Source organism: Melitaea cinxia, chromosome 4, assembly GCF_905220565.1.
Source record: "Melitaea cinxia chromosome 4, ilMelCinx1.1, whole genome shotgun sequence".
Classification (NCBI taxonomy): Eukaryota; Metazoa; Arthropoda; class Insecta; order Lepidoptera; family Nymphalidae; genus Melitaea; species Melitaea cinxia.
The window spans coordinates 204,084-230,173 of record NC_059397.1 but is presented as its reverse complement, the minus strand read 5'-3'; the positions used below and the strand labels follow the sequence as shown (position 1 = coordinate 230,173).

Sequence of the window (26,090 nt, the reverse complement as noted above, 5' to 3'; positions counted from 1 at the left end):
ATAACGATGTCACAATTCCATTAAATAATTTAGCACCTTTCAAAGACATTAATTATTGTAAAACTGTGGGTAACTCATTTCTCCGCTAATAATCATATTCAACCTCAACGAACAAACATTTTTTTTTTAAATATATAGACTAGCGCTAGACTGCGATCTCACCTGATGGCAAGTGAAGATGCAGCCTAAGGTGGTGCGTGCTTGCCTAGAAGATGCCTATTCACTCTTGATTTAAAGATACCCAAGTTATAGTTCGTTGGAAAAACGGAAGCCGGAAGGGCATTCCAAATTTTTGCGGTGCGTATTAGGAACGAGGAAGCAAATCGTTTAGTGCGAGATCGTGGGATTTCAACCACATAGCGGTGCGGATTCATGCGATGCCTTGCGGTTCGGTGGTAGAAAGGTGATGGTGGAACCAAATTGTATAGTTCTAGAGCACACTTTCCGAAATATAACCTGTAAAATACCGACAAACAGGCAACCTTGCGCCGATGTTCGAGACTTTGAAGTCTACAGCGAACCAGCGATTTGTCACCGATGAGTCTTCTGGCGCGTCGATCCACAGAATCTAAAGCAGCGAGCTGTACTTGGCAGAGCCATCCCATAAGTGGCTGCAGTACTCCATACACGATCGAACTTGTGCTTGGTAGAGAGTAAGAAGCTGTTCCGGTCTGAAGTACTACCTGACTTTATTGAGGATACCAAGTTTCTTACCAGCAATCTTTGCCTTGGATTCTATGCATTGTCCGAAGTTCATATTAGACGAAATATTTATGCATTTATTTCCTTTGCCTCTTTTTGGGAGTTGATAACTTATTATCTTCCATATTGGTGTCACCATACTGTTCTTTAGTTATTTTTGACACTAAGCTGTGTGGCTACGGCAATAAAGAATATAGCCACCAGCGTCTCTTCCCGTGGGTGTCGTAGGAGGCGACTAAGGGATAACACAGTTCCACTACCACCGTGAAACTTATAAAGCCGACCGATAGCGGGATAACCATTCAACTGCTGGCTTTGAAATACACAGGCCGAAGACGGGCAACAGCGTCTTCAGTGCGACAAAGCCGGCCCTGCGGTCACCAACCCGCCCAGCGTGGTGACTATAGGCAACACACATGAGTTCACGCCATTTTTTGGCACGCGTTTGTGGAGGCCTATGTCCAACAGTGGACTGCGATAGGCTGAAGTAATTTTTGACACTGTATTACGCCTAATTTCAAGTGCCTGTGCAACTCGATCCACTATGTGGTTGACAGATAATAATAGACCGCTATTTTCTCACTCCCGTTCAAAGTATTCCCGAAAGCGGACAACCAATTGACTGTTTGAAACGGTCTTCTTTTGTCCTTTTCGGCATTTTACAAAACAGAACACACACACAAAATGAATAACTAAAAAAAAAAAAATAACAGAACTTAACGACAATAAAACAGCAACAAATACAACTATAGCAACTAGCAAAACCAAAACACGGGAAGCATACAAGAGACAGAAAGTACTGATTGAGATATCTCGAGTCAGTGAGATGACGCGATTCACAAGATAGCCGTTACGATTATTTATTTTAGCCGATTACTACGTGTCAATCCCTATCATTAAACGTTTCGTTTCATGCCTGTAATTTTAAGTTATCATTTTTTCTGTACCTTTTTTATTTTGTTTAAAATGTAAAAACGCATATATAAATATAATTTCAATCTAATCAAGCATTATTATTTGCTTTGGAAACTAATTGGTGATTTTTAAAAATGTATATTTATCCAATTTGTTGAAAATAGTGAGCGTGTTTTGGAACATATCAAATGTCACAGTACCCATCCTATGTGAAATAGATTATAATGTAAGAATTTTTTAATATTATTCTTTTTACAAAATAAAAAGAATTTTAAATTGGTACTTCTGTCCTACCGTCTGTAGTTTTTTTGTAGTATCTTTGCTTTGTTCTTTGCTTATCACAGCTAACATTGCATTGACTTGTTGTGCACAAACATTAAAATTTTCAAACATTTAATATTTGATTTATATGTGTGTATATAGAAAGACAAGATTCGAAGTGAAGCATTTATGCTCACCTTAATATACTACTATAATTATATAAGTTTATCATTGAAAAGATTTTTTTTTATTTTTTTATTCATTCATTAAAGATGTTACTAGCCTGTATAAAGTCCAGACATTTTTAATTTGAAATTAAAGTAAAAAAAAAATAATTATAAATATGTAAACACATCTTTGAATCATTCTTTTCATTTTACTCTTTGGGCACAAGGAGCTACTACCCATATAATTATAATAATAACGTAAGCCTTTATTTAGACTATACAATAATATTAAACTTAATCTATCGACCCCAAGTCGGCAACACTGACAAAACATTCTGTGTACAACTCAGGAAATATTATATTTATTATTAAAGTTACGTAACCTTTTTTTTCATGCAACAAATTCATAGTATTGGGTCATCTATAAATTACGTAAAATAAATTTTACAATTTTTTGACTACTACTCCTTCTTTGTCCAAGCTTGTTAAATTTTTGAGACCTTTTACCACTGTGAAGTTACATATTTTGCAATGTTACACATTGATTTCTACACTATTTCTATTTAATAATTTTGGGGAGTTAAATTAATTAAACATAAAATAAAAGGTAGACTCCTAATACCAATACAGCGAGTGTCGATTCACCAATAAAACAATTTAAACTTTAATATTTTTGTTTATTGTAATTAGCTACATAGTTTGAATGTCATGTTTTTAATACCTCCAATTAGATATTAACATTTTGAAATGTGATATCACAAAATTTTGTACCCCCTCCTTGTAACACAATGTCACACTTCATCTATTACCTACCCTCGTCCTCTACATGAACATGTGACGTTGGTTGGGATGGCCCCGATGGGATACGGAAAATATTCCATAAAATTTAATTAAACCACTGATGATGTTTTTATTTCGTCCAAAATTTAGTTTTTCCATGAGGTATAGACCTACACTCTTCAAGAAGACGAAAACTGTAAAATAATGTTTCATTTTATATATTTCATTTCTTTCAACATTGCTAGTAGTTATGATCATTATTGAATGTTCAAATACATCAAAATTCTCAAATGAATGCCGCTCTCTAAAAACCTACAACTTATAGAATGTTTATGGAATTTTTCTTCACCTTTACACCCAAAATAGTTGTGAATCATTAACATATTAATAATTTTTTTATAATGACTACATCAACATGGTCATAAATCATTAATAATAAACGCCAAATTGTATCGAAAAATGAATAATGAATATTTTTTATAAAGTTGACCGCCTACTAGCTATGGTTTGATTTTTCTTTTATAGTAAATAATATTGAATGAAATTATATCAATTAACACATTACCAATTTATATTATTCTCTTACTTATGGGCATAACCCTGTCGCTTCATAATAGTTTAGTGCCCCATGGGCCAAACATAATAATAATAATCATTTATTTGCAAGAACATGGTCTTGAAGTTGTACAAGGTTAACATTAGTATAATCCAAATATTGGCGTGCAAATATTAAATATTAATGAGGTTCAGTACAATATATTTTTAACGTTATCAACAAAATATTATTTATTATTGAATTATTATACATTATTAATCTATGATATAATTTCTTCCCAAAACTAATTAATATTACAATAATTGAAGGTAAGGCTCAGTAGATTATACCTGCATTGAATGTTAAAATTTCCTGTTTACTGTTATTTATCTATTGGCCAAAGTTATAAGATGTCCTAGTGGATAGCCGCATGGCTCTTAAATCTTAACCCAATGCTATTCCTTAACATTTTCTATTTTGAACAAGCAAAACTTTATTTCCAATGCTAAAATGTTAAATGTTAAAAAAAAAACTTTGAAAGCAAACCTTCATGTCTCGAGAGAAGTTATGAGATTCATAAAGCAGAGCAGCGAGGTGGACAATTTTTCCCAATAGATTTTTTTGTATACAACTAGAATGGTAAAAAAAAGTCTAAGGCTGATGGTAAGCGATTACCGTTGCTTGTAGATGCCTGCAACACCAGAAGCTCAGGAGCTCTGGCTACCTTATTCACCACAGGAACACAACACTGCGTGAGAGCTACATTATCAGCCGTAGTCTTCTGTACGGTCGAGGTACTTCCCCAGGCGGACTGCTCCAGAGTTTGAACATTTGAGCAGGATATTTCCTGCCGTGTACGTCTGTTACGTAACGGTCGTAAAGCAAGCTGTCGCACAGGCTACCTGCGGCGGGGCGCGCGGCGCGGACCTGGTGATCGAGATCCCGGGCTGGGGCGCGGCGGGCGCGGAGGGCGCGCACTACCGCCTGGACTACCGGCCGCCGCAGGGCTCGCCCGCGCCCAACTACACCGTGCCCGCGCGCGCCTCCACCATCAACTTCCAGGGCCTGCCCGGCACCAAGTATCACTTCATGCTCTACTACTCCAACGCGACCTTCGCGGACCTGCTCACGTGGAACCAGACCATCATCACCGGTTCTTAGCATTTTTTTTAATATTTTTGTTCTCGTCATATCGTCTTGCATATATGTATTTTAATATTCACTTAGTAGATTAAATTTCTAGGAAATTTTAAAGCGATGATATAAATATGATATATCTTGCTAATTTTAATATTATACAGTTTATTGACAGCAGGTCGTAGTTATTAGTACTAGCTGTTGCTATTATTTATCGCGGATTCGATTTTCGCTCATGACAAATAGACGTATAGACTAAGCCGTACAGATGTTTTACAGCTTTCACAGCCACTATCAACTTTTTTACTTATACGGGATTGTCATTTTGAAACGGCCGATATTTCGGCGACGTTGCAGACGTTACGATACATGAGACCATGTGCAAGTAAAAGTGGGGTCGTTTACATGTGTGAAACCTTTTTTAAACGGTTTTATTTAGCTCACCCCGTTTGTTTTATTTTTTATTCTTGGGTCAAATTTAGTAATTCAAATTTCACCCTCTTCCTGTCAACCGATTAATCTGAAATTTTGTATACACTTTGGATTTTGGTGACAATACAATTATGTTTATTCATTATCATTATAAATTCAAGATGGCCGCCGCTACAAAATGGCGGATAATTTATGTTTTATTAATCCCATCAATATGGGTATCAAATGAAAGGTCTCAACAAGTAGAATACAATTTACTATGCAAAATTGAAATCTAAGCTGGCCGCCGCTACCAAATGTCTGATAACAATTTTTTATCAATCCCACCAATATGGGTATCAAATAAAAGGGCTTGACAAGAAGAATACAGTGCACTATACAACCTCAATATTTAAGATGGGCCTTGCAATAATGAAGCACTAAATGAATTAAACAGAATGCGAAATAAAAACTAAAAACTAGAAAATAAAAATAGGTAAAAAAACTTTTTAAGTTAAACGGTTTTATGTTAAACATACATTGCAATGTTTAAGATAAATGTACTAAAAACCAAAAAATAATAAAATAGATACAGTCGTGGGAATTATAAACATATGCATAGACTAGACTAAAATAAAACCGTGGGGCACGTCAATTGTCTACAATCGTTGATTAAAATGTTTGTTTTGTAATGTTACACTATAATTAGGCAGTTGTTCAACCGACAACGATGGACGTGTGATAAGTAGGGCTAGAATGTGGAAACAAGCTAGCAAGCTCGATTATAAGCGAGTTTTAGGGTTTAACATAAAACCGTTTAACTTAAAAAGTTTTTTTACCTATTTTTATTTATTAATATGTAGGCCGCTATCGTTTTATACCGAGGAGAAACGCTCTTAAATCGGTCGATCGACACGCTCATATGTAAAGGAGGACGGTTTCAGCTCCGGAGCCGCCGACGAACCTCACGGTGACGCTGGGCCGCAACAAGCAGGCCACCATCTCGTGGTCGCCGCCCGCACACGGCGACTACACCGGCTTTCGCTTTAAGGTAATGTGTTTTTTTTTTATACAACTAGGTCGGCAAACAAGCATACGGTTCACCTGATGGTAAGCGATTACTGTAGCTAATAGACTGCATCGCACACCGGATGCCCTTCCAGGAGCCCTGGTCACCTCACCACAGGAACACAGCACTGCTCGAAAGCGGTACTATTTAGCTGTGATCAGAAGGTCAGGGCAGTCCCTCGGTCGGGCCGCTCCTACCTGCGCCCACGCCGGTAATGCTGGAGGGGGGGCGTGCGCAGGTGATCCCGCTGTGGGAGCGCGCGGAGGGCGGCGCGCGCAACATCTCGGTGGAGGGCAGCGGCAACTGGACGCACGTGCTGCGCGAGCTGGCGCCCGGCGCCACCTACCAGCTGCACGCCTTCACGCTGCTGCACGACAAGGAGAGCGCCGCCTACACGTCCTACAACTTCACCACCAGTGAGTGAACACCCCACGTCCCGCACTTGATTTAGCTAACTATTAGCCATCTCGAATACTATTGAGGGGCCATTCATAAATTACGTCACACGAATTTCCTGATTTTTCGGTCGCTCCCCCGTCCTTGTCACAGGTGGTCACATTTATGAGACCCTGTCTAGCGGGACGTCGCATATTTTTCACATCTGTTTCGACATTATTTTTATTTCCGTTTTAATTAATGTCACGACTCATACGAAACAATTTAAACTTTCATATTTTAACTTAGTTATGTATATTACGAGACATTTGCGTAATCGACTGAATGCCATTATGCCCAAGAATTAATTACGTGATAGGTATGCAGTTCAAAAATCATGTTTTAATACTTATAATTAGATTTATCATACTAATACGAATCCCTCCTCATCCCTTGTCACACAATGTCACACTTCGTCGACCCGCTCGTCCCTTCTACGAGGTGTGACGCAATTTATGGATGGCTCCTATACCGGAATATCTTTTGACTGTAACTGTGCAAATTAACATGTAAGGATAATAGGGATCTTGGCACATCCTCGACACGGGATATTCTGTCTCGACTGGTCGGTCGCTGTCATTTGAAAAAATAAATAAAAAACAGGTAAGAGTTCGTTTCATGCTTTTTAACGGGTTGAGTTTTGAACAAATTTAAACTTGGTAATAATATCATAATAATAGTCGGCGGTCGGTCACGGCACGCCTATTGGTCATGCAATATTATACGACATACAGTTAAATCAACGCAGCGCATATTAATCGGGTCGCCGAACAGTCGAGCAGTTTTCCGCCTCACTTCGACAGCTCAGTGGCAGTGCGTGTGAGGAGGTGGAGGAGGAAGGTCATCGAGTTATGTTTAGGGGAGTGGAACTTGTATGCTAATATAATTGCTAGCATAAAATATGGAATGTCATCAACGTTTCTATACGAACTTGTTCGCGGGCTACTGATATCATCGATAACAACAGATAGTATTTACTGTTAATGATATTTCGAACAGGTAGTTTATGTTTAATGTCAAAAGTCTAAATATAAATAAATCTTTTGACTGCGCGAACTTAATTAAGAGCTAAGATTCCTATAACACGGCGCTGCTTGACTCACGTGCTAAACGGAATCTTTGTATCGCAAACGACGTACAGTCAAACTTTCGAATTTAGTGTTCCACAACGATATTACCACTGGAGCATTCGACCGGTCGCTGACTTTTACGTCAAAATAAAACTTTTAATTGCGAGAATTTAATTAAAGAACTTAGGTTTTTACGTGAATAGTTTTCGCGTATGACATCAGCGAGTATGATATCAAGGTCGGTGCGACGCGGCACCGACCGCTGAACGTGCCGAACGAAATCTTCCCATTGCAAACGACAACTTTCAAATTTAGCGTTCCACGACAATATTACCACTGGAACATTCGACCGCTGGAATCCACTGGTAATATTGACAATATGAAGACTGAGTGTTGACATCATGAGCTTGACCTCTGACAAAGCTCGCCCAGTCTCCTCGGGCACTCCTTCACCACGAGCAGTAGTGGTGCGAGTACTAACGCAAGTGTGTCGCTGTCCCCAAGATATGCCGGTCGGCGGGACGCTAGCGCGGGACGCGCGGCGCAGGACGTCGCTGCCCGGGACATCGCAGCCCGGGATGGCACCGGTACTGCACTACATCCTCTTGCCGTCGTCCCGCTTATCGAACCTCGGTTCTGACTCTTTATGACATAAATTTCGACATGCTCGCCACCGGCCCACCGGGCATTGGGCTATTCTTTCGATATGTTTGATGTAACGCTTATAAAGATCTTAAGTTTCTTGATCGAATTGGACATGTCATAGCGAGTCGGGGCCCTCGCCTGTTGTTGCTGTGTCTCGTCACCGCACGTAGCTTCGGCCGACAGGTCTGCGGCACGAAATTGTCCCGCTCTTTTGTCATTAGTCCCGCCTCGCATTGTTATTTTTTTTTTTAATATCACGCGCATGATATATTTTCTGTCGCTGTTTTCCTCGTTGACATTTATTTTGATCATTTTTTATACGTCTTTTTGTTGTTACATTTACCCGCAGCTTGTGATCGTATGCAGTCATTATTATTATTTTTTTTTGACCTTCAATATTTCTTTTTGATTGATAGTAAAAAATACTATATTTTTTACATCGTACTAAAAAGATGAGGAAAATGCTTTCAATTTTTTTAACAGATGTCTTATATTAGGTCCTAAGTTTTGATGAATATTAAAAAGGATTTAAAGTGCGACGAACCGGAAAAAAATTAAAAAGAAGTAAATGCTAAGGTGTCAAACATGTATTTATAAATCAAAGTCCACAGCGCCATAGTACTGGTGGTATAAATAAAATAAAAATGTATAAAAATATGAGAAGTTCTGTAAATTTTCTATCGAGCATCTAATGGAGCTGGTTCACTGTCTGCAACTGTCTCGACATTACGATAAGTAACATCACGTCTTCCACGCCCATGAAAAGATGTACCGGCGAGACGCTTTGTACAAGTGTCCATTATATGTTCCTCTTGATAACAATACCGATTACGTGAGTATTATTCGTCACACTTGCTCGCTTCGCACACATCATTATGTCATTGTGTTTGAGAACGTACATGTCACGTCTGATGCGACACTCGCGCTGATAAATAGTACCAGTTGTTGTTGGCTCTGAATGTTTGTTTAAATGTTTTCATACATATTAGACACGCGGAACCGACTTCGATAGCGAGCACAACTGACAATAAGTCGGAGTGGGCATGGAGCTAAGTAGAGTTATATCGTAGTAGGATAGACCCTGTACAACCTCATCAGTCGCGAGTCGTACATGTTATATATTATTTTTTGCCAGTAATAAGAAGCTTAAGTTTTTTTTTGTATGATTAAATTTTGTTCTGAACACACATTATATTTTGTTAAATATGACATAGTTTGATTTAAACTGGTGAGCTTATTGCAAACCGGAAGCGCACAGTATCAGTTCTTCGAAGCGCACGCCACACGGACATGAAGTCAAACGATATAAATGTAAAACGTTCCAGAGCCGAACACTCCGGGCAAGTTCATAGTGTGGTTCCGGAACGAGACGACGCTGCTGGTGCTGTGGCAGCCGCCCTACCCGCCCGGCGCCTACACGCACTACAAGGTGTCCATCGAGCCGCGCGACGCGCGCGACTCGGAGCTGTACGTGGAGAAGGAGGGCGAGCCGCCCGGGCCGGCGCAGGCCGCCTTCAAGGGGCTGGTGCCGGGCCGCGCCTACGACATCTCCGTGCAGACCGTGTCCGACGACCAGCTGTCGGCGCCCACCACGGCGCAGTACCGCACCGTGCCGCTGCGGCCGCGCAACGTGACCGTGCCGCCGCGCTCGCTGGCCGAGACGTCCTTCCGCGTCACCTGGCTGCCGCCCGCCGAGCTCAGGTGAGCGCTCTGCTGGCCGGGGAGCCGGTCGGCCGGTCGGGGCACGAGAGGGACGTTTCTCTCATAGCCGGTTACGTTTCGGGTATCTAAGACACAGTGCAGGTCTATTGCTAAAGAAGTCTTGTGGTTTAAAGCACACTCGTTTTGTTCTAAATTACTCTAATTATTCACATAGGCTTTAAAAAGCACTCTGAATCCTCAATTTACAAATTAAACTTATAATAAATATTAACTTATCGTAATTAATTAATTGCTAATTGCTGTGGTTACGGCATTAAAAAATACAGCTACCCTCTATCTTTACGTGGGTGTCATAACTAACTAACTTAACTTAAAAAGTCGACCGATGGTGGGATACCCATCCAAAATTTTGCTTGCTTTGAAATACATAGGCCGAAGACGGGCAGCAGCGTCTTCGGTGCGACAAAGTCAGCCTTGCGGTCACCGACCCGCCTGCCCAGCGTGGTGACTATGGGCAAAACACATAATATCGCGCCATTATTGGCGTGAACTTATGGAGGCCTATGTCCAGCAGTGGACTGTAGTGTGTAGTGTAGTGTAGTGTGGAGTGTGCGGCTGAAGTGATGATGATGTGATGTGATGAAAGCGAAGCTACCGCCGATTCAGAATCTAAATTCTGCCGAGAAGAATCGACCGTAAAGTAGGCAGTTACTCTTTGAAAGGAATGTGTTTCCGTGTAAAACCTGTGAGCGTCCCTTGCGCCGCAGCGAGTTCGAGAAGTACCAGGTGTCGCTGGCGGCGGGCGCGGGCGCGGGCGCGCGGCGCCTGCCGCCGCAGCTGCGCGCGCGCGACGAGCCGCCCGCCTGCGCCTTCGACGGGCTGGAGCCCGGCGCGCACTACTCCGTCACCGTCAAGACCATGTCCGGCAAGGTCACCTCGTGGCCCGCCACCGCCGACCTGACGCTCAGTGAGTGCCCGCCGCCGCCGCCCGTCCGTCGCCCGTCGCGCGCACACTGACGCTCTCCTCTCGCCGCAGAGCCGCTGCCCGTCCGGAACCTGCAGGGGCGCTCCGTCGAGACGGAGGAGGGGAGCGGCGTCTTCCTGTGGTGGAAACCGGCCGAGGGGAGCACCCAGGACGAGTACAAGGTCCGGCTCGACGATCTTACAGAGATAAATACAGTAACGTGTACAAAACTTATCTTCGTCTTCTGAATACATAGGAATTAATATTGTATCGTTGTCCCGTCGCAGGTGTCGTACCACGAGACGGGCCCCTCGCGCGACGACAGTAACACGCTGACCACCGCTAACACCAACGTGACGCTGGAGGCGCTGCTGCCCGGCCGCAACTACACCGTCACGGTGAGCACGCCGCGCCGCTGTCGTGTCGTCCCCACCGAGCCCCGCTGACCCGTCCTCTGTATAGGTGGCGGCCGTGTCCCGCGGCGTGGAGTCCAACGAGAGCGTATTCCAAGTGGCCACGCGGCCGCTGGCGCCGGTGCTACGCTCCGCCGCAGCTGAGCAGCGCCGTCTGCTGCTAGCCTGGAGCTCCGACGTCAACTCGCGCCAGGACCTCTACGAGCTGCGCTACCGGCGCCGCGGGACTGAGGAACCCTACGCTACGGTACGCCTGTTCCTCTCCCGGCGCCTCAGTGCGCCTCGTGCGGTCACTTGACGTCACCGACTAATGCTCCGTTTTCCGCAGCTGGTGACGACCGACACGAACGCGACTCTCGAAGACCTGTACCCGGGAGCCGTCTACGAGATCCAGCTGGTCGCCATCAGCCACGGGCTGCGGAGCGAGCGGCACACCGTGCTGAAGCCAGTCCGGCCGCTGCCGGCCGAGTGGGTGGCCGTGGAGCGCGCGTCGTCCAACGCGGTGACGGTGCGCTGGCGCGGGCCGCGCTCGGGCGCCGTGGGCTCGTTCGTGCTGCGCTACCGCGCCGGGGGCGACTGGCGCCGCCTGGAGCCGCTGCCGCCCGGCACCGACGCCGCCGAGATCGGCAACATGACGCACGGCGAGCACTACGAGATCCAGCTCGACACGGCCAGCGAGGACGCGGCCGGCGAGACCGTCGAGAGCGGCCGCCCGCTGGCCGCCGAGCACACCGTGCGCCCCAACCCCGTGTCCAACGTGGCGCAGCTGGCCGACACGCGCAACGTGACGCTGGAGTGGCCGCGCCCGGAGGGCCGCGTGGAGCGCTACGAGGTGCGCTGGCGCGAGGAGGAGGGCGCGGGCGCGGGCGGCGCGCGCAACGTGAGCGCGGAGGGCGCGGGCCGCACGGTGCGCGCGCTGCTGGACGCGCTGGCGCCGGGCCGCGCCTACGCCGTGGCCATCACCGCGCACGCGCACGGGCTCGCCAGCGACGTGTTCCGCATGCACACGCGCACGCGTACGTACGCCCGGCACGAGCGCGACTGCGAGCGCGAACCTCCTGCTAGCCCTCGACTGCGACGGCTAAACACGTACAGCGTTCCGTTCGGTCGATTCGGCCTCGGAGATTCACGTTCGGCTTTCACGTGTCATTAAATAACAGTGTAGTCTCCTCCGATTCCGCTATGGAGGAGATCGATTTATCGTATTTCATAATAATAAAAGTTGATAAATCTTGTCGTTCCCCGTTTCAGGACCCTTGATCGAATCCGACATGACCATCGGGAACGAGCCCGACGACGGTGAGGGCAACGACACGCTGCCCGCCATCCGGGTACGTCACGATCCACTTTACTTACACCGGTCGAGCGTCTGAAGCTGGCACACGCTACACTTGAACATTCAGTTGCGTGTTTGAGTGTATATGTGTGTGTATGTGTGACGTTACTGCGCTCGTCTCGAACCTGTCCTATCTCTTTCGCACACGTAACGGCGGCGTAGGCTGATAACATAGCAAAGCATGATATTTTTTAACATGGTTCGACGCCGATGTGCCAGCTTTGGTTAACTGACTTTTAATCATAATTATATGATATTACTAACAGTTTGAGGTGATCATGCATCCGCACATTTTTGTATATCAACTAACGTTTATCTTTTTCCTTCCGTTTCTCTCAAACAGATTTTAAGTAAAGTATAAGCCTCGTTAGTGTATTTAAATAATACGATATTGTTTTAGAAATATTTCGTAGAAATAAAGTAACTTGCTATCATAACCGATTTGTTTTAGGATTCGATAAAGAAAAAGCAACTAACAAATTAAATCATTATGTCATTAAAGGAAGAGGATCCGACGTCGTCAAACCTCCACGCTCCCCGCGTAAACGAGCTATTGATTGAAAATCACTAGTACTGTCGATGTAGCAGAGTGAAATTTGCAATACCTCTTATGAAAAATTCAATTTGTATTTTCCTTAGACGCATTTTAAAGTATTAATAAAAAATTTGATATGTTTTATACTTTACATAGTTACTACATTTACACATTTCATTTAATAAAATATGATCATACACACCAAACTTTATTAAAATATACTTTACTAAGAGGACACACTTAGTAGAAAACTTCCAAGAGCGTATATTGATCATTTTTCGTTTTGCATTTCCGTCCTTAAGTATACGTGCGGGCACACAGCTGTATGTGTGTGCATGTGTGTGAGTTGACATGAGTGCGGGTGTTCTGAAATATCACACTATGGCATCGCACATTCAGACGAAATAGTGATCTTGTTGACATCTTAAGCCAAATCAAACTTGACACTAAGCAAATGCACTGCTTAGAAGACCGTATACCAAGGTAAAGTGACCAAAACACAGGTTTTGATTTATAAAGATGTTAACATCTTTGAAACCAAAAAGTTAGTGCTTGTTTTAAACACATCTTATTTCAGAACTCATATCTTATGTTAATGTGTGAAAACACTAACACGACACTGGGTTATAATGTTGATGCACTATTAGCACTTAATTTATATATTTGCAATGATTCTTACTTACTGATTGGTGGGATTAACAATTATTAAATTATTAAAAATAGGTTACTAACAAGTAAATGTGTCCCGACACATTTTAGAAATAATTTTAAAAATCACGCATTTTTTGTAGTCTATAGATATAATAAAGGTGGATTGTTTAACACTTGTATTATTATTTTTCCTAGCTTTTAGTTATGATATCAAATTTTTAAATTATAACCTATACTTAATTATTTACTTAAAAAGAAAATTGGGTTAAACTTTAGATTATCGAATGTCGATTTATGGGATTTTTTAGGGTGAGGGGGAGAGGGAGGCCGGGGGTGTTTACCGCTTGATACCACTCCAACCCTGCGGAACCCCACTGTTATAGAGATATCCATGGTTAAAATTTTGAGGTTAGAATAACGCTAACGCCTTAGGTCCGGCGCTGCGGGAAGTTTTGGTACCAGGGGGGGCTACCACAGGGTGAAGGGCGGCCTTTACTCACAAAACCCCATAAAGCAATGGTCCATAATCTAAAAGTTTAGCCGAAAATTGATTAATATAATGTAAAATCATATCTAATATGTATAAAAATGAATGTTTGTCTGTATTTCATTTATATAATCGTAAACATTTATTCAGCAAAGTGTCATGCATGAGCCCACAAAGGTTTCTGAGTAGGTGCAACCAAAAAAAATGATTATAAATAATGACGCAATAGTTAGATCTCAATGTTATAAACCTACCCTTTATTTTTTCACTTGTGACCTCTTCACTTATTTGCAAAGTTTATATTTGCAATAAAACGGTCAACATCTACAAGTTTTATATAAAACTAGCTGACCCGGCGAACTTCGTATCGCCTAACAGTGACTTTTAAGTATTATCACAAATCTTTTGTATGGGAGTATAGAAAAGTGTTGTTTTTTGACTTTTTCAGGAAATTTAAATTTTTTTTTTTAATTTTTCTCTCCGTAAGAACCATCCTCGTACTTCAAGGAATATTTAAAAAAAATAATTAGCGAAATCGGTCCAACCGTTCTCGAGTTTTGCGCTTAGCAACACATTCAGCTACTCATTTTTATATTATAGATTACCCAAAAAACTTTTTCATCGCAGGCCTGTGTTATTAAGAGTCAAAACTTATATCTAAAACTCGAAAATATATACAATTAAAAAATATTTACGTTAAAGTGAGTTAAAACTTATACAACAGTTAGAAAAGTAGGGACTTTATTAATTACCTGCAGATTTTTCAGAATCTTTTTTTTTTTTTTTTTTTTTTTTTATGACAAATAGGCAGGCATTTGACCACTATCTCACCTGATGTTAAGTGACGATGCGGTCGAAGGTGGAGCATGCCTGCCTAATAACAGCCTATTCACTCTGGCCTTGAAGGCACCCAGATTGTATCGTTCGGGAAACACAGACGCGGGCAACGAGTTCCATTCCTTAGCTGTGCGCATCAGAAAAGTAGAGCCAAAGCGTTTTGTGCGCGTAGGTGGCATATCGACGACATAAGGATGGAACGATCGACCGCGCCTAGTGTCCCGATGGCGGAAGGTTGTTGGGGGAATTAGATCGTGTAATTCCTTCGCACACTCACCGAAATATATTTTGTAGAACACCGACAGACGAGCTACCCTACGCCGATGATCGAGACTCTGCAACTTGGTGTCTGTCAGAGTAGGGTCACCTATGAGTCTCTTAGCTCGTTTTTCCACCGAGTCCAAAGTTGCCAGTTGGTATTTGGCGGATCCATCCCAAAGATGGCAGCAATACTCCATACAAGACCGAACTTGTGCTTGGTATAGTTGAAGCAGCTGTTCTGGAGTGAAGTATCGCCTGACCTTAGAGAGAATACCTAGTTTTTTTGCTGCAGTTTTTGCTTTGGACTCGATGTGTTGCCCAAAGTTCAGATTGGACGATAGCTCTACACCGAGGAGCTGTAGGGAGTCGGTAATTTCCACAGAAACATCCCGGAAAGTCGGAGCCAGGTGTAAAGGGCTCCGTTTAGAGGAGAACACACACGCCTGAGTTTTTGTAGCGTTGAACGTGACCAGATTGGCATCGCCCCATTCGGAGACAGCCTGGAGGGCGACGTTCAAGCGGCTGACCATATCCTCTCGACAAGACTGGATAACATCCTTACTAGCCCTCGCACCCGAAAAGTATCTGTCCGTCACTGTGCAGTCGTCAGCGTACCCAAAGGTACCGGGGACGAGCAGATCGTTAATATGCAGCAGGAAGAGGGTAGCGGACAAGACTGATCCCTGAGGAACACCAGCGTCGATAGCCTTTTGGTCCGACGAGTACCCGTCAAGGACAACTTGTATTGAACGTTCGCTCAGGAAGTCAGAAATCCAAGTGCAAAGGCCAGGTGGAATACCATATGAAGGAAGCTTGCTTATAAGGCTCGCGTGCCAAACCCTGTCAAAGGCCTTCGAGATATCGAGAGACACGGCAAGTGCTTCGTCGTGTTTGTCAATGGCCTCACTCCAAATATGTGTGGCATACACTAGAAGGTCCCCAGTCGAACGGTGCTGGCGGAAACCGTACTGCCGGTCGCTGAGGAGATCGTTACCTTCCAAGTGGGCCAAGAGTTTGTTGTTTAGTTCACGTTCCATAGTCTTACAGAGTATGGATGTGACCGAGATGGGACGGTAATTGACAGGGTCTGCACGACTACCTTTTTTGGGCACAGGCTGCACGTTGGCAAGCTTCCAAGACTTCGGCACTTTGCCAGTCTTAAGTGACAGGCGGTACAGGCGTGTAAGAGGTGGAGACAACTCAGGGGCACAGGTACGCAGGACTATCGCTGGTATACCATCCGGTCCGCTGGCCTTGTTTACGTCTAGAGTTTGCAGGATTTTAAGGATCTCTTTTTGGCGTATGCGTACTTCTGCCATAATGCAGTCAGCACGAGTTGAGATTGGTGGTGCTTTTCCTGCAACAACCAGACGCGAGTTCTCAGCAAAAAGAGATGCAAACAAATCCGCTTTCTCCTTTGCAGAGTGGGCCAGTGATCCATCAGTCCTCAGCAATGGTGGAAGTGACGGCCGACAAAAGTTAGATTCAACGGCTTTTGCCAGGGACCAAAACGCTTTGCTCCCAGAAGGGTAAGAAGCTAGTTTGGCCCCAATGCGGCTGATATGGTTGAATCTAGTCCTGCGTAACGTCCTTTTACATGCCTTGGCGGCTTGGTTAAAAGCTTTCTTCAAATTCCGAGAATTTGGAGACTTGCGCGCTCGAGCTTCAGCCCATGCAGTGTATGCCGACCGCTTTTTGGCTTCTGCACGATAGCATTCCGCATCAAACCATGGGCGAGCTTTTCCATTCGTCGCTACGTCAGAGTATGGTATAAAATATTCCATACCCTGACGTATTACCGCGGTAATGGCTTCAGCGCAGCTCGACGGATCATCAGAAGAAAAGCATACCTCTCGCCAAGGATAGGACGAGAAAAAGTGACGCATCTCATCCCAATCCGCTGCCTTATATCGCCACACCCGTCTTGGGCCACATGGGGATTCTTCGGGTGGGGAACAGACGGATATTGATTTTACCAGACAGTGGTCAGAAGTACCCAGTGGTGCAGAAACTGTTATTGAGTACCTGTCTGGATCAGTTGTTAAAAATAGGTCTAAGCAGTTGGCGGTATGAGAGTCTACGTCTGGTACCCTGGTAGCACAATTTACAAGCTGGGTGAGGTCCAGCGTCAAGGCTAGTTTACGCACTTCTCTCCCAGCATGGTCGGTCACCTGGTATGGGTACAGCCACTCCTGGTGGTGGGCGTTGAAGTCACATTTAATAATATATCGTCACATTTAATAATATATCGTCACATTTAATAATGAATCACATTTTATAATATATCGTAACATATCAAAATACATGCACTGTAACTATATAGGTTTTTATTCGTAATTTTTAATTGATTGATTGGTTTAATGCCTTTCAGTTGTGTCAGAGATGCACGGTTGACTCCGTCAATGTCACGTAGAGTGGAGAACACGTATTTAGGAGATTAATCGATCGGGGCAGTTGAGATAACAGTCTCAATTTATTTTTGAAAACAGGCAAAATAGTCAGACTCTCATTGTTACACCTTAACCGAAAACAACACAAACATTTAATGTTAAACTAAGACTACCGCTGTTGGTTACTAAACTATTACAAACTAATTACACTAGGACAGACACGTGGTTTATTTACAACTTAATTTTATTTATTTCAAAATATTTACACAGAAATGTACAGTAGGGACTAAACACCAACATTAACAAACATTGATTCGTAATTTTTAACTGGTTTATTAAAGTTTTGAATTTGACATTGACATTTATGCTCGAGTCAATGACACCTCAACTTTGAATGATAAAAAGCTGCCTTTTAGTTTCAATTTTTATGATAAAGTCAATTTCAATTGTATACGAAGCAAATGTAAATATATGATAATTATTTGACCGATTCGTTAAAACACAATTTGGCATTAAATAAAAATAATAATAGTTTTCATTATAATATCATTCCAAATATTTTCATCGGTAAGATAGCGAACTATACTGACAAATTTATAAGTCGATGAATAATATTTATATATAGTAATTATAAAAATAATTCATTAATCGGAGATAAAATAAGATGTACGAGTATTTAGTGTTTGTTGTTCTATTCGTTACCTACTCAACAATGCAAAAATAAAGTTTAAATTAGAAATGAAACAAACACACACTTCTTAATTAGGTTCAAAAGAGGTCACAGATCAGACTTAACAAAATCAAAAATTTCCTTATTCAAGTAGGCTTCTAAACCACTTAGCAGGTACCAACATCTGTAGGTTATTCTCGTTCGTTACTCTAGAAAAGAAGGGCTAACTACACTTTAAAATATCAGAAGTTAATTAAATGATCCATGATTCGTCATCCACGTGTGGTTGAGTTTTCATTTTATGCTTACGGGGGACCCGGACCACAAGTGGATGAGATTTCTCATCATCGATCTAATTCAGTGAGCAATTCACTTTTGATTAAAAAACATTGTTTTAAACTAAAAACACAACAAACTAAAAAGATTTGTTTAACTCGCTTCTACCTCACGACAAACTCTAAAAACTACAAAAACTCTAAAAACAATGTCAGGGCTTTTAGTCCTGAATATAGCTGAGGTCCAACCTTTTTGTGAAACACACCGTTGCCGCGGTGCTACTATCTTCTTTTATTGTTTTATTTTTATTTTATTTTTTGTTTCTCAATTATTGTGTTAGATTTAATACTTTGAATGGAATGCCTGCTTCGGATGTTATATGTATATGTATATATTGTGTGTGTTAGGATCAGTGTGTTTAACAAATACAATTATTATTACGTAACTGGATCTCACTCCATCCGCTCAATATAATAGATACATATATTAGAATATATACTTATGTAAATAATATAGTATTATTATTATTACTACTAAAAGCGGGGCTTGGTAATGATACCGATAACGCTACCTCTGACGTCACTAAATAAGTAAATAAACACGGTAGTTGTAAGGAACGTAAAAGTTAGTAGGTGCTTTTATTTATTTTTATTCCATCGCATAACGTTATAACTTTCCACATGCCACGCCACGCCTTGTTGCCGCTCTTATCAATCAAGTGCGCGACTTGATGCAGTGCGGGGATTCCCGCGCGACGAGTTGAATATTTATTGGACGGAACGGCAACGCCTAGCGGGTGTCTGAAAGTGAGTCTGCAGCTTGTCAACGCTAACCCGAGCGGGCGTGCGCAGGTGCTGTACACGCTGACGCCGCTGTCGGTGAGCCAGTTCGACGCGTACCGCTTCCGGCTGGAGAGCGGCGCGGGCGCGGCGCGCTGGCTGGAGCGGCCCGCCGCGCCCGCGCCCGGCGCCGTGCGCCAGCTCGTGTTCCGCGACCTCACGCCCGGCCGCCTCTACAACCTCACCATGTGGACCGTCTCGCACAACGTCACCTCGCACCCCGTGCAGCGCCAGGCCCGCCTCCGTAACTATCCGCTCCGAATCATTTGTCCGATTCGATTTATTAGCTAAATAACTTGTGTCGTGAACCCCTGAAATTCCGACTTCTGACAGTCGATTAGCCAACCCAATGGGCGCTAATTACCCCAATTTTATTTGATACTATGATACGTTGACACTTTTCAAACCCGATACCACCTACGTGTCGGTCCTCAGAGCCGCGGCCGATCACGATGCTGAATGCGACGTCGATCGGCGCACGCGAGATTTCGATGGCGTGGCCGAAGCCCGCCGGCGACTACACGGACTTCGAGGTGCAGTTTCTGGCGGGTGCCGACCGCCTGGAGACTCGCACCACCGACCGCCTCTCGATCACGCTCACCGACCTGCACCCGTACACGCTCTACAACTTTACCGTAGTGGTGAGTGCGAGACTGCAGTCTGCGAGTTTCCCGCTCGGGCCCCCACTGACCGCACGCGCTCCCGCAGGTGCGGTCGGGCACCCCGGCCACGATCCAGACGCGCTCCGGCCCGTACTCCGAGGCGTTCCGCACGCTTGAGGCGCCGCCCGCCGCGCCGGCGCGCTTCCAGCTCAGCGACGCCACGCCCACCGAGCTGGCGTTCGAGTGGACGCTGCCGGAGCGCGACGCGCACGGCGTGCTCACGCGCTTCCGCATCGACTACGCGCCCACCGCAGACCCGGCCGCCGCGCGTTTCGTGGAGTTCCCGCCGGACGGTAAGCGGTGCGCCGGCCCCCGACGAGCGCCCCCACGGCCCCCACTGACGCGCCGCTCTGTCCGCAGCGAGAGCCGGGCGCGTGTCGGGGCTGGCGGCGGGCGGCGAGTACGAGTTCCGCCTGCGCGCGGAGAACGGCGCGGGCGCGGGCGCCGCGGCACGCCTGCGGCAGCGCATGGCCATCGCGGCGCCGCCGCGGCCCACGGCGCAGCCGGCCGAGGTGCGGCGCGCGTCGTCCACGGTGACGGTGCGCTTCCGCGCCGACTACTTCTCGCCGGCCAACGGGAACGTGACGGCCTACACGCTGGTGCTGGCGGAGGAGCCGCGCGCCGACACGCCGGCGAGCCTGCCGTCGTGGCGCGACGTGCACCGCCTGCCCGTGTGGCCGCCCTACCAGGTGCGAGCCGCCCGCCCGCCCGCCGGCGCCGTGCGCAGCGAGCCGGTCCTGACGCGCGTGCTTGCAGGTGACGGAGCCGTACTACCCGTTCCACTCGTCGGCCGTGGAGGAGTTCACGATCGGCTCGGAGCGCTGCGAGGGCGGCGGCCGCGCCTACTGCAACGGGCCGCTGAAGCCGGGCTCGCGCTACTACGTCAAGCTGCGCGCCTTCACCGCGCCCGACAAGTTCACGGACACCGCCTACACCGTCGTCTACACGGGTACGGACCACTATCGCTACTGCTGTGCCGGCGCTCACGAGACGTGAACGTTTCTTTGGTCATCATTTTTAATTTAAGTGTTATTCGAGTAGATAATTAAAAACTATTCACTTCATTTTGTATCATGAAGCAGTAAGTTTAAGCTTTAAAATTAACTTCAAAAATTACTTAAAAAATTGATGGTAATATTAATTCTTACGATTTATTTTTACCCACATATTAGGGAATTCTGAACAATTTTTAATGTCATGTCAAAAATCCCTTAGACCGAATATAAAATCATCATATCAAAAAGTTCGATCTAACGTACGACGTCGTCGACGTAACGTACATCGTTCCATAGCTTAATTGGCTAGAGCACCGACACGGTCAGTCGGAGATGCAGGTTCGATCCCCTCTGGAACAATTAATTTTTGATATGATGTTAAAAATTGGTAATATTCATGTTTCTATACTGTAAAAAGAAGAAAGAAACACTTTTAAACTTATATACTTTAGTAAAATAATATTATGACTTCATTTTTTAACTCCCGACGCAAAAATTGTTATAAATTTGACACCATTGTCTGCCTGGGTCTGCGACGGACAGACACACCATAGCGTCGTAGCTCTCGAACAGGTAGACCGAGTTTACGTTGTAATAATATTCCAGAATTTACTGTACCGACACGAGTGGGAAGCGCCAGTTTATATTCAGATTTAGAATAAATAATTTAAAAAGAGTTTCATTGTAACCGCAGTAGCGTGTCGTAGCTGACCATACATCCACCATTTTCTTTAACGACATCTTATTCAAATTGAAATAATGCAACAAACTAACATAAACATTATGTTCCCAGTATTTATTACCGCGCTATAACTTGGACGATTTACGTGAGACAGACCAGACATAACACATCTATACTTTAGTGCGCATTCAGAACTTGTTTGTCGTAAATTATCCTTGATATCGTATTGTTTACATCGTCATAGTTGTATTTTTCCTTTTAAATTGATTAGATGATATATCAGCGGTAAACAGCAATATCGTATAGTAACAAAAGTCCTTGACATAGAACGGAAGGTCTTTTTTCAGCTGTAACATCCCACTGCTGGACATAGACCTCTTTCACCATGTAGGAGAAGGATTGGAGCTTAATCCACCACGCTGCTCCACTACGGATTAACGGATATTCCCTGCTAAGAGTAACGATCACTATCAGATATTTATGATAACAATCGGGATCGACAGCTTAACGTGCTCTTCGAGGCACAGTGGGGAGGCCCACAAGGTCAGAAATCCAAACCGGAATACTCATCCAGAGCGAGAAAAGAACCCGTGAACCGTGGATGTTTTAGGAGCCTACACGCACCACTACACCGGTTGCTCATTGATATATACTATCCCTGTGGAATGCTGAGCGTATCAGAAGTAATCTAATCAAGATGTGTGAGTTGTTTTCAATATAACAATTTTAAATTTACTCAAGATCGTAAACGCGATTTCGTTCAATCAGATATCACACAGTTCAGATTCATTTCATAGATGAGTCACTTTAATTAACGCTTATCTGGAGATTATAAATTGTAACGTGTTGTTCGGTAAATCTATTGTGATTGAAATATAACTTACAGATATTTGATTTGATTTTATATCAATGTGTGATCGTTATCGACTCGTCGCCTTCGAGTGGTGATGATAGCCGCTATCGAGCGCGGCGGCAGTTCGCGCCGCGCCAGCCGCGAGTCGCGTTTACTGACACTTAGTTGGTGGTCAAAGTGCCGGCGAGCCGTGATAATGTCAACTTTATGAAATCGCATCTTACACTTGTAGAATGGAAGATGAATCGGAACCCTTTAATGAAGCTGGTATTGCATAATAAATCTATAAGTTTCATTATACGCGTTAACGCAACGGTCACAGCGCTGGTTTGTGGCTGTTTCGCTGGTGGTTGCGTGTTCGATCCCTGTGCAAACATTTGTATTGACCGTACAGATGTTTGCCGTGGTCTGGACGTTTGTGCTTGTGTATTGTGTGTGTTTCCGGATCCCCGACACAGGAGAAAATCCTAGTGAGGGCCGTTGAATGTGAGGCGTTAATTTATTGATTATTATTTATTTATTTTGGGAGGAACAACAGCTGAGAAATACAATGTACAAAATTGTATAGAAATAAAAAGCTACCAATAGTTCCAAGAAAACTTACGCTACATATAAGCCGTAGTAACAAAAACACGTATAGATTACAAAATGTTGTTAGTGAAACGACGTAAGCAAAGAGAGTTAGGTGCAGTCGAACTTTAGATACAATTATAAAACTATACATATAAAAAAAATATAAAACTATACAATTACTTACTAAAGAAAGAATTACTGATTAGGTTTCTTGCAGCCGCACAGCTAGTGTTAAATAGATCTAAGTCAAATTTTTTTGAATATGCATTAAATTACCACCCGCCTGCCAGACAAATGAGTTCTGCGAATAGTGTGTGGAAACTAGTGGTGTATGCACTAACGGATTATTGCGAAAAAGTTTAGCAGGTACTCCTAAGGAGACTTTGGCTAAAATATCCGGGCAATCTTTTAAGTTACTTGTAATTTTTAAAAGATAAATTAAGTCGCTAAATTAACGTCTTAGTTCAAGGGGAAGAATATGAATTTTTTTGCAAAGTTGCAGATAGTTCTTCGAGTTCTGTGGTTGTATTATGTATCGTTAAAAGTTCAGACAATACAGAAGTTCTTAAAGCTGAAGATGGACTTATTAAATAGAGACGACGCTTCCGACCATTGTTCTCGGATAACCGATATTTTTACGATTTGTATACGACAAATTTTAAATGTTGCCTATTGTTAATTGACGACGCGATTGCGCAGCGGTCATGAGCATTCGATCTCCGTACACGGTAAATAAATGTTGTTGTAGGCCACATATCGGCGTACAGATGTTATTCGGTCGTTAGTGGTGTGTGTTTTCATCATTATCATTACAGCCTACACAGTCCACTGCTGGACATAGGCCTCCACAAGTTTACGCCAAAAATAACGTGAACTCATGTGTTTTGCCCATAGTCACCACGCTGGGCAGGCGGGTTGGTGACCGCAGGGCTGGCTTTGTCGCACCAAAGACACTGCTGCCCGTCTTCGGCTGCTGTGTGGCTACGGCACTAAAGAATTTAGCCACCCCCTTTCTTCCCGTGGGTGTCGTAAGAGGCGACTAAGGGATAACAAGGTTCCACAACCACCTTGGAACTTAAGAAGCCGACCGATGGTGGGATAACCATCCAACTGCTGTGTGTGTTTTACCTTTTTTTTTTCGAACCTTATACAAAGTATTAGAAAACTTAAAAAAAATTGTCGAATTGGTTATACATTTAGCTATTTTTTTCATTTATCCATATCGATCAATTAGATTTCATTTGTTGTTTCGCGCATTGTCGGGACGTAAACGAGCGAGTGTTAACTGCGCGGGTCGAGTGTCAGAGGTAACGGCCCGGCGTGCCCGCAGAGGCGGACAACACGGGCTGGATCGCGGGCGGCGCGGTGGCGGGCGCGCTGCTGGCGGCGCTGCTGGGCGCCGCGCTGCTGCTGCGCCGGCGCCGCGCGCGCGCCGCGCCCGCCGCGCCCGCGCCGCTGCCCGCCTCGCGCCCCGTGCGCGTGGCGGACTTCCTCGACCACTACCGCCTCATGTCCGCCGACTCCGACTTCAGGTGAGCGCCCCCGCCGCGCCCTCCCGCCCTCCCGCCGCCTCGCCCGCGCTAACCGCGTCCGCGCCCGCAGGTTCAGCGAGGAGTTCGAGGAGCTGAAGCACGTGGGCCGCGAGCAGTCGTGCGCGGCGGCCGACCTGCCGTGCAACCGGCCCAAGAATCGCTTCACGAACATCTTGCCGTACGACCACTCGCGCTACAAGCTGCAGCCCGTGGACGACGAGGAGGGCTCCGACTACATCAACGCCAACTACGTGCCCGGCCACAACTCGCCGCGCGAGTTCATCGTGACGCAGGGCCCGCTGCACTGCACGCGCGACGACTTCTGGCGCATGTGCTGGGAGTCCGGCTCGCGCGCCATCGTCATGCTGACGCGCTGCGTCGAGAAGGGCCGCGAGAAGTGCGACCGCTACTGGCCGTACGACACGCGGCCCGTGTACTACGGCGACATCGCCGTCACCGTGCTCAACGAGAGCCGCTACCCCGACTGGACCGTCACCGAGCTGGCCGTGTGCCGCGGCGCCGAGCAGCGCGTGCTGCGCCACTTCCACTTCACCACGTGGCCCGACTTCGGCGTGCCCGACCCGCCCACCGCGCTGGCCAGGTGAGCGCCGCCCCGCCCCGACCGCCCGGGTCCCCGCGACCCGTGCCCCACGCACCCACTGTACCCGCCCTCGCTCGCAGGTTCGTGCGCGCCTTCCGCGAGCGCTGCCCGCCCGACTCGCGGCCCGTCATCGTGCACTGCAGCGCGGGCGTGGGCCGCTCGGGCACGTTCATCACGCTGGACCGCGCGCTGCAGCAGCTGGCGGCGCACGCCGAGTACCTCGACATCTTCGGCATGGTGCACGCCATGCGGCGCGAGCGCGTCTGGATGGTGCAGACGGAGCAGCAGTACATCTGCATCCACCAGTGCGTGGTGGCGGCGCTGGAGGGCGCCGACCTGGCGCCGCCGCAGCCCAACAACCACCACCACAACGCCGCGTTCGAAGGTACCGTCCGCCCGCCCTCCCCCGTCCCGACCGCGGGCTCGTCGGCGGGCCGCCCCTGAGAGCGCCCGTGTCGGCCGACGCCGGCCGTAACCCACTAACGCCGGAGTACAGCGTGCGTGTGTTTCAGACGACGAGGGCATCGCGGAGTCGGGCATGTGAGCTCCGCCGCTCTCGCCGCCGCTAACGCCCCACTAACGCCCGCCCGGCCGGCGCGCCGCCGGGCTTTGCATTTGCAACTGTTCGCGCTTCTTCCTTGTACTTAAACCGTTCTCGGTCAGCGGTGAGTCGTTCTCTGTACTGTAGTGCTAAGTTTTTTATTGATATACTATTTTGTAAAAATGTACATTGGGTAAAGTGGA

General features: G+C 45.6%; 1 protein-coding gene across 1 annotated transcript in view; it reads left to right on the top strand.

Annotated features, from left to right (window-relative positions):
• Positions 1 to 25,890, top strand: part of LOC123669983 (tyrosine-protein phosphatase 10D) — a 30,032-nt gene extending 4,142 nt beyond the window's left edge. Inside the window, exons 2-20 of the mRNA XM_045603487.1 lie at positions 4,258 to 4,513; positions 5,853 to 5,959; positions 6,216 to 6,393; positions 9,453 to 9,828; positions 10,557 to 10,756; positions 10,826 to 10,935; positions 11,041 to 11,151; positions 11,216 to 11,413; positions 11,495 to 12,182; positions 12,418 to 12,497; positions 19,461 to 19,692; positions 19,884 to 20,089; positions 20,157 to 20,403; positions 20,471 to 20,799; positions 20,867 to 21,059; positions 24,544 to 24,745; positions 24,816 to 25,346; positions 25,427 to 25,731; positions 25,859 to 25,890. Of these exons, the coding sequence (XP_045459443.1) occupies positions 4,258 to 4,513; positions 5,853 to 5,959; positions 6,216 to 6,393; positions 9,453 to 9,828; positions 10,557 to 10,756; positions 10,826 to 10,935; positions 11,041 to 11,151; positions 11,216 to 11,413; positions 11,495 to 12,182; positions 12,418 to 12,497; positions 19,461 to 19,692; positions 19,884 to 20,089; positions 20,157 to 20,403; positions 20,471 to 20,799; positions 20,867 to 21,059; positions 24,544 to 24,745; positions 24,816 to 25,346; positions 25,427 to 25,731; positions 25,859 to 25,890 (4,581 nt within the window). The remainder of the gene's footprint in view (positions 1 to 4,257; positions 4,514 to 5,852; positions 5,960 to 6,215; positions 6,394 to 9,452; positions 9,829 to 10,556; positions 10,757 to 10,825; positions 10,936 to 11,040; positions 11,152 to 11,215; positions 11,414 to 11,494; positions 12,183 to 12,417; positions 12,498 to 19,460; positions 19,693 to 19,883; positions 20,090 to 20,156; positions 20,404 to 20,470; positions 20,800 to 20,866; positions 21,060 to 24,543; positions 24,746 to 24,815; positions 25,347 to 25,426; positions 25,732 to 25,858) is intronic.
• Positions 25,891 to 26,090: the final 200 nt, after the last annotated feature.